The sequence below is a fragment of the Cervus canadensis genome, chromosome 12 (genome assembly GCF_019320065.1).
Source record: "Cervus canadensis isolate Bull #8, Minnesota chromosome 12, ASM1932006v1, whole genome shotgun sequence".
Taxonomy (NCBI): Eukaryota; Metazoa; Chordata; class Mammalia; order Artiodactyla; family Cervidae; genus Cervus; species Cervus canadensis.
The window spans coordinates 76,695,659-76,716,330 of record NC_057397.1 but is presented as its reverse complement, the minus strand read 5'-3'; the positions used below and the strand labels follow the sequence as shown (position 1 = coordinate 76,716,330).

At 43.1% G+C, this 20,672-nt stretch overlaps 1 protein-coding gene across 3 annotated transcripts in view; it reads left to right on the top strand.

Annotated features, from left to right (window-relative positions):
• The first annotated feature begins 822 nt into the window (after positions 1–822).
• TAF2 (TATA-box binding protein associated factor 2) overlaps positions 823–20,672 on the top strand; it is a 79,482-nt gene continuing 59,632 nt past the window's right edge. Inside the window, exons 1-3 of one of the 3 annotated variants that reach the window (XM_043483079.1) lie at positions 823–1,207; positions 1,827–1,881; positions 10,272–10,432. In XM_043483079.1, coding sequence (XP_043339014.1) covers positions 1,125–1,207; positions 1,827–1,881; positions 10,272–10,432 — 299 coding nt within the window. In that variant the 5' untranslated portion in view covers positions 823–1,124. The remainder of the gene's footprint in view (positions 1,208–1,826; positions 1,882–10,271; positions 10,433–20,672) is intronic. The other 2 variants (XM_043483080.1, XM_043483081.1) reach the window with 2 other exon arrangements.

Genomic DNA, 20,672 nt, shown 5'->3' with positions numbered 1-20,672 from the left:
AGAAGACCCTTTCAATACTAATCCCCTGTGAAGAATACTAATAGTTTATAATCCTATAATGAAGGATACTGACACAGGTAATACTCAAAAACTACAAGTAATTTCTGGTTTTAGAATGCTTGATAAAGTTATTTTACATCTTTATTTTCCTAGTGTGTTTTCCTTTAGACCAAAGCTCAAATTAATTTTAGCTAATGAACTTGTCATCAGGATAGTTTGAAGGGTTAAACCTGGTCCAAAGTTAAAAAAAAAAAAGTTAATGGATAATCCACAATTAACAAAGATTTAACTATCACTGGAATTTACAACCGTTTTATTCTCATGCACATGAAATGCAGATGACTTCAAAACAGTCCGGTGTTTCAGTAATTCTTCTACATCTGTATAATCCACTTATTTAATTAATTTTTCAATAAATACCGAGGCAGCAATGCCTAGTGAGGACTCGAGTTCGAGTTAGACTCCTTGAGGTGTAATCTCGTCTTTTCCAGCCTACGTCACAGCTCCGGTGAGTTAAGGGTTCTTTTTACACAGCAGGAGGGACGCCTCCTGGTTTCCTACGTCCCGGCCCCTGGCACTTTGAAAACCTCGTCCCCGTGCTTTTCAGTCTTTGCGCTACATCTTTATTCTTCTAAAATTTAATGTTTCGCCTTTCCGTCCTGCTGTGCCCGCGTCATCCACAAAATAACTGTGAAGTTTCCTCAGCTTCAACGGTTCTCAGGCGCCGTCTGCACTTTAAAAGGCAAACGTAAAGCCCGCGGCTCGCCAAGCCCCGCCCACGGCCAACAAGACTTCCGTCTGCCGCCTTAGCGCTGCCCTACTTCCGCTGACGTCAGGGGGTCAGAGGTGACGAAAAAGATGTCGGCTGGCGGACGCCGTTGGACGCTGCTGTGGGGAGCGTCTCCGTGACAGGCGCTCGGCGGAGACGACGGACGAGCCGTCCCCCGAGCGAGTGTGAAGGGCGGCCGCGGCGGATCGGGCAGGGCCGGGCGTGGAGCCGAGGGCGCCCCCGCTGGGGCGTGACTGTTGGGAGCGTGCAGGAACGGGGAGCGTCGGGTGCCCAAGGCCGGTGATGCCCCACCGCCGCCCGGAGGCCGGGAAGTCGAGCTCCGCGGGGCCCCTTCATGCCGCCGACTGGCTCTGACCCCGCCAGAATGAACAGGAAGAAAGGAGACAAGGGCTTTGAAAGCCCAAGGCCGTATAAATTATAAGTATTTTTTTCTGCATCTCCCTTCTGGGGCTTCCCGGGTGGCTCAGACGGTTAAGAATACGCCTGCAATGCGGGAGACCTGGGTTCGATCCCTGGGTCGGGAAGATGCCCTGGAGGAGGGGAAGGCTACCCACTCCAGTTTTCTTATCTGGAGCATCCCATGGACAGAGGAGCGTGGCGGGCTACAGTCCATGGGGTCACAGAATGGACGCGGCTGAGCGACTAACACTTCTTCTAGGTTTGGTTTTCATTAGTTAAAATTAATTAGTTTCAGTGATCGCTTGAAACTGACTTAGTGGGCCTGGAAAGCCTAGTGGGAAACGAAACTGCCCACAGTTTTGTAGGGCGAAAATGTTTTGAATGACAAGGTAATTTCAACAAATTTACTGCCCCTTGCAGTTTAACGTACCTTTTTCTTAAATTGCATTTTTGTCCAAAAAAATTTATTTTCTTGGCTGTTGCTGAATTTTAAATGAACAAGTTACCCTAATTTCTAGGGTTTTAACATGAAAAATAAGTATGATTTTGAGCTGCTTAGAACACAGTTCTTGTTTACACTGGGATTGAATTATGCATTGTTTAATAATTGAAGTATTTTCTTTATTCTTTAATGTACAACCCATCAGGTCGTCTGCATCAACAACATAAACTTCCAGAGAAAATCTGTTGTGGTAAGTATATTCTTAGCGATTATAAGCAATAACAACACCATGCTTCACAGTACGTAGAAACTTTCCGCTCCAGGTCGTGGGTTTTGAGAATAGATACGAATTAGAATTCAAACGTGTATGACTTTAAGAGCCATGGCCTTACTACTATACTGGCCAACACCTCAATTCTTCCTTTCCCTTTTTCCTGTTTTCGGATTAAAATTTATTTCTTTGAATATGTTGTGGAATATGAAAGTCTACATTACCAAACATTTTAGAATTGTGTATGAAACAAGAATAAATCCACAGTGAGATTTTTTTCTGTGAAAAAATTAAGGTTGATACACACACTAACTTACTAACTTGACTGTTCAGAGGCTGCTTTTGTTTTCTGATTTTTGCCTGACCTTGTTTCCCTGGCATTGCTTTGTAGTAAAGTTCTATATAAAGGTGTTCGAAACCTAGTAATTGCCCTCCCCTCAATTTAGATGTATAGATTGTTGTATCCACATGGATTGATGTACATGCATATATATATGCATATATGATCTCTATCTAAATATCCATATGGATATATTCATTCTAGGAACCCCGTTGATAGCCTAAGACCCAGGGTTATGAATCTGCAGAGCTCCCGTTTCTTCTATTTTCCGTATCCTCTTTGTGCCTCTCATTTGACCACCCTGACCAGCAGCCGGAAGGCTAGTGCCCAGTTAATGCATCTTCTTGGATACAGAGTAGGGTAGGGGGCAGATTAGGAAGGGCAAAAGGAAGATATCTACAACAGTCTAATCCCTTTTGCCTCCAGATCATCCTCTCAACACTTCTGTTTAGATGACAGTGTTCCCAGCTTAAAGAAGTCCCATCAGCTATTGTAGCATTAGTTACGTGTGGCATTAGCTAACTACTTGTTTTTGTAAGTAAAGTTTTATTTGAACACAGCTACACCCATTTATTTATAAACTGTCTAAAGCTGCTTTGGAGCTACAATGGCAAAGTGGAATAGCTGTGAAACTGTGAGGCCTGTAATATCTATTTAGTCTCTGGCCCTTTAAGAAAAAGTTTGCTGATCCCTGAAGTAATCCATTTGTGTGAAGAAATGGCAGTTTCAGCATTTTTCCCACCTGAAATATTAGCTATTGCCTGTAGTGGAAGAAATATGGGTAAAAGAATGTGAAAATTAGTTACTATAGCCTTTGCTTTCTTTGGTTGATATCAAGGTCAAAGTTGATGTACACAGCTTTCTTATTCTTCTACCTATTCCATTTTTCTCTTTCTTTTTGACAGCATTTCTTTTGGTCTGTCGTAGACCTTCATTTTGCATCCTTGCTGGTTTTGACTTCATTGGGGTTGTTGCAGTTTTCCATTAATTAGGACTATTTGTCAAGAGGACCTCAGAGGCCTTCCATTGAACCCCCTGAACTGCAAACGGAATTCTTGCTTCTGTTGTGTAACAGAATCTCAGTTGCTGCTAGTCTCTCAGCCAGGACAGTGACCCCTTACTGTGCCTGTTGGTTCAATGGCATGAGGAGCCCGAAGTGATTTAGTCTCAGCTTCCAATTTAATAAAGCCGTGGCTCTGTGCCCTGGTGGATGTGTTCCTCCTTTGGCCACTAGGCTTCTGAACGCCCCAAACCTGAGGGCTTCAAGACAGGAAGCAAAATTCTTTCAGTGGCTTTTTGAAGCAGTAGTGAACATAGTCACTCCAGCTTTTGCCCCTTGGCTCCCAGGTCTGTTTGGCTATGGAGAGGTGACCTGATGTTATAATGTCGCTCACTGGTTTAGGGTGGCCTCCTCTTGGAGGTCTCGGTGGTGCTGTAGCTGAGCCTTCATTAGTTGATCATGTTGGCCACTTGTGGATGAGAGGACAAAATTAATTTTGCATGTAAAATTTGTGTGTAAATTCTGCCACACTTTTCTATACACATGGAAGTGTGTGTGGGATAGTATATTGACACGGATGACTTTTCGTAAGTAAGTTGTATTAATAGGGAAGGAAAATCTAGACTGTGTCTGTTTTTATAAGGGTAAATTCCTATCTCCCCTCTACGGTACCAGCTGTCTAATGTAGTCATTTTACTGCTGAGTGACTAACTCATCCTTCCTGGGAGGACCCCTTGTTAGAAGCTTTGATCCTCCGCTGGGGGAGGTGGGCACTCAGCATTGATGATGGCCAGATCAGGCTTTGCTGAGGCAGAGCACAGTGTTGGGTTCGTGTGTAGCCTCCATTCTTGCCACCATGATCACTTTGTGTATTAGCAGGGTGGGGGAAAGAGTCTGGGCACATCTGCTGGATAGATGATCTTGTGAGTTGATTTTGGAGGGCCCCCTCTGCAGTCTCTGAGGATGCTTCTGTTAGTCATTTACATGATAATATTTTCATATTATACCTACTCTGAGAAATTCATGTGTACACTTTTCCCATCACCCTCTTATTTTCAGTCTTTTAGTCGTGTTCTTTACACATTCCTAACCAGCTGGCCAACCTAGCAACTGCCCCTGGATCAGTGCAGAAGTGTCTTGGGTCATTCCTATGTCTGTAGACGCTGTACCACCTGTTCTGTGTGCCGGCGCCCAGCCCACAGGGGGGTTTTCTTCCACTGTGTTTCAGGACTACACTTCAGTGAGTTCTGATGGCAGCTGCCATCCATGTTCAACTGTGCTAGCATGCTTTACAGACTTATTCATAATTCAGGCTTGTGCTTTGTACTATTGTTAAACTTGGGGAACTCCCCATGAGGTCCTGGGTGTGGATTGAAGGGGGAGTGGAGATTGGATGGGAGCAGGTCTCTTTGGGCTCTGAGTCAGTGGTCACCTGTTTGCTTTTTGTGCCTTGGGAGCCTGCTGGGCCTGGTCTGGGGGTGTCGCTTCCGTTAAAAGGTGGAAGCTGCACGCAGTCAGTTTGTGATGGCCATTCCAGGTTAACAGAAACTCCCTGAAACTGTTGGAAGTCCCATGGTTGTGTGTTTGCTCTCTCCTGCAGGGTCTAGTAGCAAAGCAGTAGTTGCTTTGCACATAGAAAATAGTTGTTGGCAGAAGAGGTCACGGGTTTCCTCTGAAACCCCAGAATGGCAGTGTGGTGTCATCCTGTTGGAGAAAGCCAGAGTCAGTGCAGCATCCCTGTCTGCTGGGCACGGCCCTGTGCTGGCGGCTCTGCTGAGTCACATGGCCCGAGGGGGGCCCGCTTGGACCACAACCCGGACCCGCTGCAGAGCCCTTTCTTGTTCTGGACCTCTTCCTGAAAAGGACAGTCTTAATGATTGCCTAGTAAGCGATATGCCTGAATGGATAGATTACTTTCTGAATGCAAAGAAGCCTACCAATTTTCTGCCTTCTTTTTCTTCCCCTCTTGGTGGGAAGTGCCAAGTGCAATAACTTTCGCTTTAGGTTTATTTTTGTATGCCTCAGACCACTGGTACCTTAGAAACTCTACTGATGTGACAGTCCCCTGAATGTCCATGAGATTTAACTCAGCCTCTGCCATCCGTGTGTTTTCTAGTAAGGCATTATCGAGAACTTGCTTTTCCTTCCTCACCAGGTCCAGATGGTGTAGTGTTGTCAGTGTAACATACGAGTGTAATTCAGTTTGGGCTGTCCTGCAGTCAGGAGACTTTTGAACTTTGTTTTGACTGAACAGAGAATTGATAGAGTTATTAGTTACTAGATGATAGTGATGGGGTTCTTATGTCTAGAAGACAACCTGCTTCTGTTTTTTTTTTCCTGATGGGAATTGAGGGGGGAAAATTGCTTGATAATTCATGGCAGTATTTGCTACCAGGAGCTGTGCTGATTTGCTGCAGTCAGAGTATCACTTCTGTGGTTGTGGTTGGCAAGTTTGTGATAGTTCACGATCATTCTGCAAGACCTACTTGGCTTTTGCACTGGCCAAATAGCTGAGTTAAACGAAGGTGGAGTAGGCGTCGTCCGCGTCTCTGGGGGCGCTGATCTCTGCCATTCCCCAGAGGTGTCGGGTTGTGTTGATTTACGCTTGGAGAAGGGGGAAAGGTGGCCCGTTGGTGACCTCTCAGTCCTTCCTCCATAGACCTCACTCAGAGAGATCAGAGAATGACTGTGAGGGTTTGCCAATTACTAAAACGTATCCTGTATGTTTGGACTGGGTAATAAACACCAGGCCTACCCTGAGATAGATGTGGAAACCCCTTAAACCCCTTTATTACTTGACCTCCAGAGGTCACCAGTCTGGGGAATTCCCTAGCAGTTCAATGGTTAGGACTGCATTGTCGCTGCCAAGGGCCCAGGTTCAATCCCTGGTCAGGGAACTAAGATACATAAACACACACACACACACACACACACACACAGGGAACTAAGATACATAAACACACACACAACTAAGATACATAAACACACACACACACACACACACACACCCCTGGTCAGGGAACTAAGATACATAAACACACACACAACTAAGATACATAAACACACACACACACACACACACACACACCCCTGGTCAGGGAACTAAGATACATAAACACACACACAACTAAGATACATAAACACACACACACACACACCCCTGGTCAGGGAACTAAGATACATAAACACACACACAACTAAGATACATAAGCACACACACACACACACACACACACACCCAGGGACCTAAGATACATAAACACACACACAACTAAGATACATAAGCGCGCGCACGCACACACACACACACACACACACACACACACACACACAACTAAGATACATAAACACACACACACACACACCCCCCGGTCAGGGAACTAAGATACATAAACACACAACTAAGATACATAAGCACACACACACACACACACACTCACACACACAACTAAGATACACACACACACACACCCCTGGTCAGGGAACTAAGATACATAAACACACACACACACACACAACTAAGATACATACACACACACACACACACCCCGACTTCCAGTCTGCCCAGTGGACTGTTGTAATGTTCTGGGACTCCAGGGATTAGTGTCAGTTCTGAACCAAAATATAGTAACTCAAGGAAAAGGGCAAAAAATAATTTATTTGAGGTGACATAGAAGTTAAGATTTAAAAGAAGAGAGAGTTGAACATGTTTGTAAGTGTGGGGGAAAGTCCTGTGAGAGGAGAGGTTGTAGTTATAGGAGAAGGTGATTAATAGACCATGATTTCTGAGAGCACTACAGAGGATGGTCTCTAGTAGAGGAGTGGAAGGAACTTTTCAAAACAGGAGGAGAAGATAGGCGTGTGTAGCAGAAGGGCAAGAGAGCTGATAGTTGACAGAAGAGTGGTTCAAGGTAAGGATCTTAGATGGACAAGGAAGATAGCCCTGAGAATAGCGGGGAGGACTGTAGAGAGAAACTGGAGCAGGCCAGGAACGGGGGAGTGCTGTGTGGTTGAGTGGGAGGTCTGGTAGGGAAGCACAGGCTTGCGGACATTTAGGTGTAAAACGTCCGCGTCGGGGCAGCGCTGAGCACTGATGGAGTGTCTCTCGGAGTGCAATCGTGATTGCTGTCCTGGAACAGCTGTGAAGATGGTAGGAACTGAAATGCAGGAACTTACCGCCTGGATCAGCTGGGTCCATGTTCATGTCCCAGCGTGATGGGTTAGAAAGGGAAAGTAGGAACTTTCAACGCATATTGGGGAATTTGGGAGATATTAATGAAAGGAACAGAGGATGGTGTTCTGTGTGGCATGAACGCATAGGAAAATAAGTGGAATCTAAGAATAATAACAAAAACTTCTACTGGATGCCAGCTATGATTTTAAGTGCTTTCCATGTTTTAAATTGCTCAGTTACAATAATACCAAAAGGTAGGGAGTGTTGCTGTTCTTGCTTTGCAGATGAGGAAACTGAGGTACGGACTTCCCAGGTAGCTCAATAGTACAGAATCCTCCTGTCAATGCAGGAGACAAAAGAGCAGGATTGAGACACAGGCTCAGTCCCTGGGTCAGGAAGGTCCCGTGTAGTAGGACGTGGCGACCCACTGCAGTATTCTTGCCTGGAAAATTCCATGGACAGACGAGCCTAGCAGGCTGTATAGTCCATGGGGTTGCAGAGTCGGACATGACTAAGTACATCACCAACACCACCACCACAACCCGAGGTATAGAGAACTAGAGTAACTTAGCGCAAGCTCATACACCTACTGAGAAGTGGAGCTGGGACCTCAAGAACACGAGGACACTGTTCTGCCCTTGCTCTCATAGCCTGTGCCCTGCAAAGGCCTGAAAAAGGTCTAGAAAGAGCGGAAAGAGGGTGGTTTCCTGTTTTCCCCTCCTCTAATTTATACTGAATAAAAGAATGTAGAGCTTCTTTTCAAAGAGGAATCAAGAGATGTTTCATCTGAGGCTGGGAAGTAAAGGAGCTTTAAAAAAGGTTGACTAGCAGAGGGACTCTAGGAGCACGGTCAGGCTCAGGTGCTGGGGCGGGAGCGGGAGCAGGAAGAGGGAGCAGTTAGGAGCCCTGGGGGCTGCGTCCTGCTCCAGCTGTGGCTGACGTGCTGGACCTGTGGTTGGAGGCAAGTCGGGTCTGCGCCTGGCAGGCAGGTGTAGGTTAGGGCTCTCGGTGGTGTCAGAGACCTGATGGTTCAAGGAGGCTGGGCTTTCCCTGTCGTGATGCGGTATACTGCATTCACTGTTTTATTACTGTTGCCCTTAGTTTAGAAAGCCAAAGCTTATTCTTCTGCTCATGTAACTACTTCTTGACAGCAGTTTCCATAAACTTTTCTGGTTTACTTTTGATGTTATCTTAGTTTTGCTTACAGTCTTTCGGCTGATCCAGGATCATCCATGTCGATGGGTCATTGGATTGCTGATGTGCTAGTTAAGGGAATTTAGGTCTTTCTACAACTGCTCACAGTTTAACACCTTTCAACTCAGACTTCATCAGTGTTTTCGCTTCTGCTTTTTTTGTTCTTACCTGCTTCCAGGCAAATAGATCTGTTCAGATGGTCTAATTTAAAGATGTATGACTCAGTTATTTGTCAGTTGGGGGGAAGGGGGCTCTAGATGGGCTTTTGAGAGGTTGGGCTGAATGTTATCTTAAAAAAAAATTCTTGCATATTGTTGAAAAGCATTGCACTGCGAGACATTGTGGCATAGTGGGGATCAGTTGTGATCATGTAGGTGTGGGTTTGACTCTAAGTTCTCCACTTAGTAATGATTTGATTTTCTTAATTCTTAATCTGTATAAAGTAATACTTATCTCTTGAAGTTGTTAATGGGATTAAAATATACAAAAGTATCTAGTGTAATGTGTAACATATAGTAGTGCTTAATAATAGCCCTTAAAATTGTTGTAATGTTGTTCTCTATGGTTATTGTCTGAGTTTTATTTTAGATATTCCTGTTTCAACCCTTGAAATGTTACTGTTTCATGCCCTCCCATATTTTGTGTTTTCAGCCCAGAATATTAAACTCGCTGGACATACGTTCCATGTTTCACTGACCTGTCTTTCCCATTTGATTCAGAGCAAGAGGGTAGTGGACAGTGGATGTAACTGTCTCTTGTGTCTTTGGTCCATGCTTCAGATAGCTTGCTCACCACCAGGCTGAGGTATGGCCTTTGGGACTGCTTGGTAGAAAATCATCCAGCACTTAGATGTGTTTGCTGTTCTTGGAGGCTGCAGTAGATTTTTCCCTCCTTGCCTGAGTGTTTCTTGTAACTCTTGCTACTTCACGTGTCCTGATTTACCTCCCATGAGCAGAGGTGCATACTGGTTAGCTTTGGTGGTATAGTGTTTACCCTGTTTTGAGGGACAGTTTTCTTTCTTTTTTTAGAAACATATTTATTTTTGGCGCGTCTGGTCTTAGGGCACACGGGATCTGTCTTTGTGGTGCTGGGGCTCCTTGCTGTGTGTGGGGTCATTCGTTGGCACTCTCGGACCTTGTTGTCCTGTGGCGTGTGGGATCTTAGTTCCCCGGCCAGGGCCTGAGCCTGAGTCCCCTGCAGTGGGAGGTGGATTCTCAACCTCCGCACCACCAGGGAGGTCCCCAGGTGCAGTTTTCTTTTATTCCCTGAACTGGTTTTGATTCTCTTTTTGCTCTTGGATTTTTTTCTCCTTCCTGGCTATTTGGGCTCCAGTCTGTCTATAAATTCTTATATTTGAGAATTTTATATATGAAATTTTTATATTTGAGTCATTTTACTTTTTTTTCTAGCATCTGGTTTAATTTTCACTGATAGTGAATGTGAAACACCAGAATGATAAAGTGTACAGAATTCATACCCTTTTAGTCACTCGGACAACCATACTTGAGGTGAAGTTACCTGGGGAGCACTTGTATGTGTGTAGCTATTTGAGATTCTGTCTCTGGAGTGTAGTATGTGTACAAGCAGTAGAAATCAAAGAAATATGTTGTAAAGTATACCAGTATTAATCATAATGAAATTATTATTCCTTATCTTTACAGGGATTTGTGGAACTGACTATATTTCCCACAGTCGCAAACTTAAATAGAATCAAGTTGAACAGCAAACAGTGTAGAATATACCGAGTGAGGATCAATGATTTAGAAGCTGCCTTTATTTATAATGATCCAACCTTGGAAGTTTGTCACAGTGAATCGAAACAGTAAGTTACACACTTGTAAAAGTTGATATTTCTTAATTTTTTTTCATTGATTGGATTAATATTGTCATCATATTTTTCTTAGATTATTATTAGACTCTGGTTCCCAATTTATTTTCTGTAATTGTATAACTTCTGTTGCTTCTGCCACTTTGCCCATTTGATTCAAGAAATTTTACTGGCTGTGGTCAAACTTAGTAAGTTATTAAGTTTCCTTTATCAGAGAACTTTAAATAAATTTTCTTAGCCAGTTTTCTACTTTTGTTTTTAAGATGTTAATATGATCTTCAGTGAATTAGGGGATACTGTAATCTGTAGAGCAGAAACTACTCTATTCTATGAAATACTTGACAGCTTTATAAAATATAAAAATAGTCTGAAATACCTTATTCCTTCACTTTAAATACTGCATCTGTCTAGGCTACTTCTGATTCTATCAGTAAACACATATTTTTAATGATCAACTTTATGTTCTACATTTTTCATTTAAATACTTTGTTTTCACTTTGTTATTATTTTTATGGTCAGGCAATATTCCATTTACTCAGCATACCGTGGATTGTCTGATTATATTCTAGATTTTTTTTTTCTTTTACTTTGAATTATTTCCTTAGGAAAATAGGATTGCTTATTATTCTTATGGCTCTTTTAAACATTTTACTTGATTGTGCCCCAGTAACATTTGTGCTGATTTAAATACTGTCAAGTACATTTGAAGGCAGTTGTTTTTTCAAAGTTTTGATAGCATGCATTGATACATTGCATTATATCGTCTCTTTGATTCTCAGTATTTGAGGGTAGAGTGCCCTAAACTATAAACTCTTTTCTTGTTTTTTAGTAAGTTATAAACTCTTTTTAGTCACGGTGCTATTCTAACTAGTCTAGAGGTGTTGAGCATCCGTGTGTTAAGTTTCTTTACACCTCGTACAGTGTTGCACAGCTTCCCCAAACCCATTGTCCCGTGTGATACTCATCACCCCTTGTGAAGTAGAAAGGCCTCATTATATCCTTCTAATTGACCAGCTAGGAGCCTGAGCGTCATCCTGTGCTTTCCCCATCATGACGTCAGTGACAGTCTGTGCCAGTTACCAGTTAAATTGTCTGAATTCCCTGCTTTCCAGTGAGCTCCACGAGAATAAGGATCAGATTTCAGACCTGCCTTGTGCATTGCTGTTTCCTCAGAGGCTGGCACATCACCTGGCATTCAACAGGGATTTGTATGAGTGAAGGAATGAATGAATTGCCCCAGGGATGCAGACCGGATGCAGACCAAGGTCCCAGGTCTCCTGTCCTCCCATCTAACCAGGGTTCTTAAAGAACGTTAGGACTGGGAGAGCATCGGAGGTCACTGAAGCAGGCCCCCTCCCGTGAGATGCTCTCTGCATCATCTCCACAGGAAGAGCGGGCTCCTAGAGTTGGCGTGCAGGGTTGTGTTTTAGGTGTACAGCAGGGTGAATCTGTTATACATGTATCCACTCTTCGAGCTTCTCTCCCCGTGTAGGCTGTTACAGAGTACTGAGTAGAGTTTAGGCCTCTCTGATGACAGGGGTAAGAAGCGTCTCCATCTGCTGGTCACAAAACACAGTGTTTGCACAGCCGCTTTACCAGTTGTTCCAGGTGCTCAGGTTTCAAAGAAGAAAATCTGACAGTGCAGTGATAGGAACACTGGACTCCAAATCTGTTGAGGAAGCAAGCTTTACTTGGTTAATTTTGAGGTGATGATATCCCCTAAAACTTTTCTCCAGTGATAGGGAATATGTCTCATCACTTTTAGTATTACAAAGAAAGAAAAGGGAGTCATAAAGGAGAGTGTTTTCGAAGGTTAAGTTGGGAAAGTGGAAAGGATGGAATATATTTAAACTTGTCTTTTCAGTAGTACCACCACGTTTTAGCCATGGTCACTTAAGTACTCAGGACAACCCCTGCTTTTCTGCCTGGCTCTAGAATCCTGTTTACTTTTTAAGAGAGATGCCAGTTGTTTTTGTTGGTGTTTGTTTATTATCTGATTTGTTCAAAAGAGGGTTTGAGATTGGTTTTAGAATTTTATTGGACAATAGTTTTTTAAAGTAGCTAATGAAATTAGCATCAAGAGTGAAAAAAGTATAGGATGGTGTGATCACACTAAGTTACTAGAGGAAAACTGTAGGTTTGGTTTTGAGATTTCTGGTTACCATATGAAAGAGGGAAATGCTATTGTTTGAAAGATTCCTAAAACACAAGACAGAAGCGTACCAATGGTTCAGAAGAAATACTGTTTAGCAGTTAAGATGTGAAAATGACCTCTGTGATGATGATATTTATTTTTAAAGAAGACTTTGTTCACAGGTAGTTAAGGTGTGAAAATGATCTCTTGTGATGATGTTATTTATTTTTAAAGAAGACTTTGGGAAGGACAGGTAGTTAAGATCTTCAGCATGTCCCTAGATACTTATACCACCTTTCTTGTTTCCAGAGTAACTCTCATTGTTGAATGAAGCAATAAAATTTCTACTAAAGCTGAAGCCGAAATTAAATAGTAGATTTGAAATTGAAAATTAAACTTAAAATTCGGTTAAATTTGATCTTGGGTACATACTGGAATGTCCTAACGTTCAAAGAAGTAATATGCTACTTCATCACATTTTCTTCTTATTTGTTTTACAGTTAAGGTGCCAGACCCTCATATTTTTGATGGCAAGAGCATGCCTACCTCGGTTGAGATTTAGCACCTTTGAACTGCAGGGGGAATATAAGGGAGGGAAACATTTAGACAAGAGATTCAAAGGCATTTCTTCCTATTTTACCCAAGTGAACGTTAGCTGACTTGTTAAGTTACCTGCCCTAGCAATTAGAAACCCTGTTGGTGATGTAACATATGTAAGACTTCTCCCTCTCTGTCTCTCTCTGGCTTATTGTCTGCCAGGAAAATAAGCACTGGAAGTTTCTCCAAGTATATTTGATATTTGAATCTTACATTGTAGATGCAGTTTGCTTCCATAGACGCTGTGTCTCTTTGGTGGCGTTTTCTTTGTTTTTGTTAGCTGCATTCCTTTCTTCTTGGAAAAGGAAGATGCAGATTATTACCAGAGATTGTTTCTGTGCATGAGTAGCCTACAGTGGCTGACGCATCTCCTCCCTGTTTCTTTCCCTTCCGTAGGTAGGGTTTGCTACCTTGAGAAAAGTTTTTTTATTTTACTTGAAAATTCTCCACTTTCCTAAGTTTCAGCAATCAATTTAGTTCCTGCCTCCTGTCTTCATTTCCACTGAGGAGTGGCAGTAGAAATAAAGCTAACTTAAGACAGAAATGAAGTAACTATTGAGTGACGGAAGCAGTTTTTAAAGTGATTAGAATTGATTTTTTAATTCCTTTTTTTAGATTTTCTAAGTCCTGTGTATATTTTTTCAGTCCTGTATTTTAATATAGACATCTGTGTAGAGAGATTTTAAATGTTACTGTTTTACTGATATCATGTGGTAGAAGTGGTTGATCCCTTTATTTATGGTTAGGTAATATGGATAGTTTTATATTTTAATGCATCCACAATGCCTCACGGGCAGTTGTTTTAGGAGTATTGCTTGGCATTAAGTTGTCATAATGGAGAGAACTTTGGGGTTTGTTTAGTCAAAACGTCAAGAGGAATTTTTCCCTATATTCCGCCTTCTGTTGAGCTCACTGTTTTTTAAAGCACCCTTTTCATGATTTCTGAATGTTAGAAAGTTGTTTATTACATTAAGTTAGTCTGTTTTGCTATAATGTTCAGAAACTTACCCTAATTAAAAATTGTTTTCCTGTGAGTTTTCTCTTTTCCAGTCTGTTGCATCTCAGTACTCAGTCATTCCTCATGGAAAACTGTTTCCAGATTTGCTAACGGTTCCCTCTGCTGTTCTTTGAATACTCTGGTTTGATGTTGTGTTTTCTTACATGTGGTAACCCTGTAACTAAACAGGGAACTTCTCATTTGGACTTCCTATAATCACACGTGCAGCAGGAGAGCCATTGTGTTCTTATCTGTACTCAGTGTTTCTAGTGACCTGAAACTCATTAGCCTTCTCAAAGTGGTGTTGTTCCGTTGCTAAGTTGTGTCCAACTCTTTTCGACCTCGGGGACTCCAGGCTCCTCCATGCTCTGCTATTTCCCGGATTTTGCTCAAATTCATGTCCATTGAATTGGTGATGCTATCTAACCATCTTATTCTCTGCCACCACCTTCTCGTTTTGCCTTTAGTCTTCCCCAGCATCAGTATCTTTTCCAGTGAGTCACTTCTTCGCGTCAGGTGGCCAAAGTATTGGAACTTTAGCTTCAGCAAGAGTCCTTGCAATGAATATTCAGGGTTGATTTCCTTTAGGAGTGATATATTTGCTCTCCTTGCAGTCCAAGGGAATCAAGAGTCTTCTTCAGCACCCCAGTTCGAAAACATCAGTCCTTCGGCATTCATCCTTCTGTATGGACCACTCTCACGTCTGTACGTGACTACTGGAAAAGCCATAGCTTCGACTTTACAGACCTTTGTCAGCTAAGTGATGTCTCTGCTTTTTAATATGCTGTCAAGGTTTGCCATAGCTTTCCTTCCAAGGAGCAAGCGTCTTTTAGTTTCATGGCTTCAGTGATTTTAGAGCCAAAGAAAGTAAAATTTGTTACTGCTTCCACTTTTTCCCCTTCTACTTGCCATGAAGTGATGGGACCAGATGCCATGATCTTAGTTTTCTGAATGTTGAGTTTCAAGCCAGCTTTTTCATTCTTCTTTTTCACCATCATCAAGAGGCTCTTCGCTTTCTGCCATTAGAGAGGTGTCATCTGCAAATCTGAGGTTGTTCATATTTTTCCCGGCAATCTTGATTCTAGTTTGTGCTTCATCCAGCCCAACATTTCTCATGATGTACTCTGCATATAAGTTAAATACAGAGTGACAATATACAGCCTTGTCATACTCCTTTCCCAGTTTTGAACCAGTGTGCTATTCCATGTCTGGTTCTAATTTTTGCTTCTTGACCTGCATACAGGTTTCTCAGGAGATAGATGTGATAGTCTGATGTTCTCATCTCTTTAAGAATTTTCCATAATTTGTTGGTGATCCACACAATCAAACGCTTTCAAGTAATCAGTGAAGCAGAAGTCAATGTTTTCTGGAATTGTCTTGCTTTTTCTATGATCCATCCGATGTAAGCAATTTGATCTTTGGTTCTTCTGCCTGTTTGAAACCCGGCTTATACATCTGGAAGTTCTTGGTTCACGTACTGCTGAAGCCTAACCTGGAGGATTTTGAGCATAATCTTGCTGGCAAGTGAAATGAGTGCAACTATACAGTAGTTTGAACATCTTTGACATTGCCTTTTTTGGGGATTGGAATGAAAACTGGTCTTTTCTAGTTCTGTGGCTACTGCCGAGTTTTCCAAATTTGCAAACGTATCAAGTGCAGCACTTTAACAAACATCATCTTTTAGGATTTGAAATAACAGCTGGAATCCTATCACCTCCACTATCTTTTTTCATAGTGATGCTTCCTAAGGCCCATTTGACTTCCACTCCAGGATGTCTGGTTTTAGGTTAGTGACAACACCATCATGATTATCTGGGTCATTAAGACATTTTTTGTATAGCCACTTTAAATGCATTCAGGTTTGAACTTGTTATTAGTGAAAACCCCTAGGCTTTTTCATAGAAAAGCTTGTTAAGGTAGAGTTTTCTCTGAACAACCTTATTTCATGGCATCATATCAAATGTTTTTCTGATTATTTTTAAAAAGGCATCTTTATTTTATTTTTTGGTTGTGCCATGAAGTGTTCAGGATCTTAGTGTCCTGACCAGCGATCAAACCTGTGCCCCCTGCATGGGTAGCGTGAAGTCTTAACCACTGGACCACCAGGAATGTCCCTCATTTTTATTAATTTTGATATTGGTTCTGTTTCTGGAAAATGAATTTTTCTGTCAGCCTTTTATTTATTTTATTTTGTGTGTGAACTGTCAAAACTAAGGACAGAAGAAAAAATTGAATGTTGATAAAAACATAGAGTAATTAATTACCAGACACAGTTAATAGAAATGTAAATTGAGACCAAATGTATTTGTACTCTGTGACTGAAGAGTCTCACTCGTACATGTAAACCCAGCATGTTCACCAGGAAGAAGGTACAGCGATGTTCTCAGCAGCATCTGTAATAGTCAGAACTGTGAATAACCTGAAAACCTGTCAGCAGTAGAATGGTAGATTCTCTCACTGTTGGCACTCTAAAAATAATGAGACTGAATGACCAACAGTTAGGTGCAGAGATGTGGATGGATTTCACAAATTCAGTGTCGAATAGAACAAGTCACACCCAGAGGAAGGTGTGTTAGGCTGTTGACCTGCCCCAGTGCTGTCAGAACACTGGGTTCCCCCGGCAGTGAGAAGCGGGGCCCGGCCAGTGAGGACAGGAGGGCTCTGGGCGCTGGTGAAGGGCTCGGCCCTTGCCCTGTGTTGCTGTGCCGTGGGTTTTGTGAAAATTCATGGAGTTGTATCTTAGAGCACATACACTTTGCTGATGTAATGTATTTTGCTTTCATGAAGTTTTTTTTAAATGGAGATAAAGTTTACAAACAGTTGAATCTTAAGTTTTGCAGAATCTGCACATTCAGTTTTAAAAAGTACATGTTCTTGACAAAGAACAGATTATTTTAATTAAATGTAGATATTTATAATTGGTTCTTGGAGAAAATTCTTTTGATTTCACCTTAATGTACTTGTTTTTCAATATCCTCTATAGCATTACTCCTCTTTAAGCTTTGTTTCCATAAGGAAGCCTGGGGACTGTGGTGGTTATAGGCCAGGGGTGTGCTAATATTTTACAGTCATTAAAAATTGAAAACACTTACAATAATCTTGCCTTGTAATTTTTGGCTTTTATTCGGTTATTATGAAAGGAAACATGTTTGATTTGTATTATGAAAGGAAACACTAAAATCCAAGCCATGAGAAGATTGTTCCTCAAAACTGACTTTCCAATAGATTCCATTTATAATGACTCACCATTTTATTTGGACCACTTTACCTCATCTCAGGAAATGAGGAGATTAAGTGAGAATAATTTTCCATAAAAAAAAAAAGAAAGAAAAACAGAGTGGTTTAATATATAATGTTTAAATTTAGCTTTTTTGTAACAATGATTATTTTTAAATTTCACAAATAACTGGCTTTCAGGTTTCGTGTTTTTGATATTTTATTGAAGAGAAGTTGCAACCTGTAGATGCCCAAAGCGGTCTTTACTCGTGGAGCATGCTGACTAAGGGCTGGTTAGGCGCAGAGCCCCTGGCCCTTTGCTACATCGCTGATGGGGACGCAGCGTGGCGCAGCTCTTCTGGGGAGCAGCCTAGCAGCTTCTTGCAAAGCTGAGCTTACAGATGCCGTATGACTCAGCAGTCCCAGTCCTGCCTGTTTGTGCTACAGAAACGAAAATGAAATTCGCATAAAACCTGATGCACGGTTGTTTGTATCAGCTTTATTCCTAATGGCCAAGAGCTGGAGAGAACCCAGCTGTCTTTCAGTGGGCGAGCAAGTAAACAGTGGGCAACCTGTGGTGCCGTCTCCGCAGTGGAGCGCTGTTCATTGTAGTGAGGCGCAGACTGCTGGCGCGTGTGCGCCTTGGACGGGTTAGGGGTTAGGGGTTAGGGGTAGGGGTAGGGTTAGGGTTAGGGTTAGATTACGGTTAGGGTTAGGGGTAGGGTTAGATTACGGTTAGGGTTAGGGTTAGGGTTAGGGGTAGGGTTAGGGTTAGGGTTAGGGGTAGGGGTAGGGTTAGGGTTAGATTACGGTTAGGGTTAGGGGTAGGGTTAGGGGTAGGGTTAGGGGTAGGGGTAGGGGTAGGGGTAGGGTCAGGGTCAGGGTTAGGGGTAGGGTTAGGGGTAGGGGGTTAGGGGTTAGGGTAGGGTAGGGTAGTAGGTTTAGGTTTAGGGTTAGGGTTAGGTTAGGTTAGGGGGTTAGGGTAGGGTTAGGGTTAGATTACGGTTTAGGGTAGGGTAGGGTAGGGTTAGGGTAGATGCGGTAGGTAGGGTAGGTTAGGGAGGTTTAGGGTTAGGGTTAGGGTAGGGGTAGGTCAGGGTCAGGGGTAGGGTAGGGTAGGGTTAGGGTTAGGGTTAGGGGGTAGGTGTAGGTTAGGGTTAGGGTTTTAGGGTTAGGGTTAGGGTTAGGGGTTAGGGTAGGGTTAGGGTTAGGGGTAGGGTTAGTTAGGGGGGTTAGGTTAGGGTTTAGGGTTAGGGGTTTTAGGGTTAGGGGTAGGTAGGGGTTAGGGGTTGGGGTTGGGTAGGGTTAGGGTTAGGGTTTAGGGTTAGGGGGTAGGGTTAGGGTTAGGGTTAGGGACCCCACAGACGCCACAGACGCCAGCCTCGGGAATACATGCTTCCGGTTCCATGCATTTGGCCCGGGGGCTCTGGGGGTTAGGATTAGGGTTAGGGTTAGGGGTTGGGGTTGGGGTTAGGGGTTAGGGTTGGGGTTAGGGTTAGGGGTTAGGGGTAGGGTTAGGGGTTAGGGTTAGGGGTAGGGTTAGGGTTAGGGACCCCACAGACGCCACAGACGCCAGCCTCGGGAATACATGCTTCCGGTTCCATGCATTTGGCCCGGGGGCTCTGGGGGATGGTGGAGCTGTTCTGTATCCCAGTCGTGGCAGGGGTGTGTTATACACGTTAACATTTACAGAATTACATACCAAAGGGAGAGAGTTACTTTTACTGTATGATAATTAAAAGAGAAAAGATGGTACGTGCAAAAACATATATTTCTTTTTTATTGTAGTCGTGGAGTTTTTACACCCCTTATTTCAAATGTTTATCTAACAGAAAGCAGTGTTAAAAGTGCCGAGAACCGGCATAACTACCCTCAGAAGCTTGTGTTTCGTGGCTGAAAGCCGTGGTTGGGGTCACCGCCTTCCTGGCTGGTAGAGAGCTGCGGGCGGGGCGGGTGGCCCCTGCCGTGTGGACGGTGTCAGTGTGCTGCTTTCTCTAGCGGCTCTTCCTGCTTTGTCTCCCTACCGTCCTTCTGCAGAGCGTGTGAAAGCTGTCTGTTAGCTAGCAAGGGTTCATTCAGTTAGTGCAGTGCCGCCGATGGTGCTCTGCGGACCCGTCCAAGGGCGTGACGCCTGGCGCACAGGTCGCAGCGGCCTGTCTCACAGATCCGCGTCTGATCTTTCTTGCTCTTGCCATTCCTTGCCCTTTTTCTTTGTTCCATTTCCTCTGTGTTACTCTCACTGATTGCAGTGAGGAAATGTGGTTTGTGTGTGTATGAATGTATATGTATATGAGTTACTTTATGAGAAAAAATTAGAAAATCAGATGAGAACAGTCTTTTCATATTTGCATGAGTCTTCTGTTCATGACTTTTGTCCAGCGGGAAATAAGGCCAAGTACCCATTGAACAGGTGGCTCAGTGGGAAAGAATCCACCTGCAATGCAGGAGATGTGGGTTTGATCCCTGGGTTGGGAAGATCCCCTGAAGGAGGGCATGGCCACCCACTCTAGTTGTTCTAATCTGGAGAATCCCATGGACAGAGGAGCCTGACGGGCTGTGGGGTTGCAAAGAATGGGACACGGCTGAGCTACTAAGCCTGCCCATTAAAAGTCCCCTGCGTTCAGGGGACGTGCCAGTGAACCACACAGATGCTCCCTTCTTCACTGAGCTCGCACTGTTGTGTACTATGGAGTGAGGAATTAATTCACATCCTGACTTGTTTTAAACATCTTGAATTTCTGTCAGATTATAAAGCTTGTTGAATCCATTCAAATTTTTGCCAGATAGCTAAAGAATTAATTATTTTTTCAATTCTACCTGTATTCTTTACATTTGTGTCAGGAAATTGTAGTGGCTTTGGTATTCTAAAATTAATGAAGGATGTGATAATCATAATAAACACATAGCATCAGTGAATAGACTATATATGCCACTGCATTTGTTGTTGTTCAGTCAGTCATGTCCAACTCTTTGTGACTGCATGCACTGCAGCATCCAGGCCTCCCTGTCCATCACCAACTCCCGGAGTCCACCCAAACTTATGACCATCGAGTCGGTGATGCCATCCAACCGTCTCATCTTCTGTCATCCTCTTCTCCTGCCCTCAATCTTTCTCAGCACCAGAGTCTTTTCCAGTGAGTCACCTCTTTGCATCAGGAGGCCAAAGTGTTGGAGCTTTAGCATCAGTCCTTTCAGTGGATATTCAGGGTTGATTTCCTTTAGGATTGACTGGTTTGGCCTTCTTGCCCAAGTTTTTGTCCTGGGCAGTAAATCTACAGTTAACTTGACTA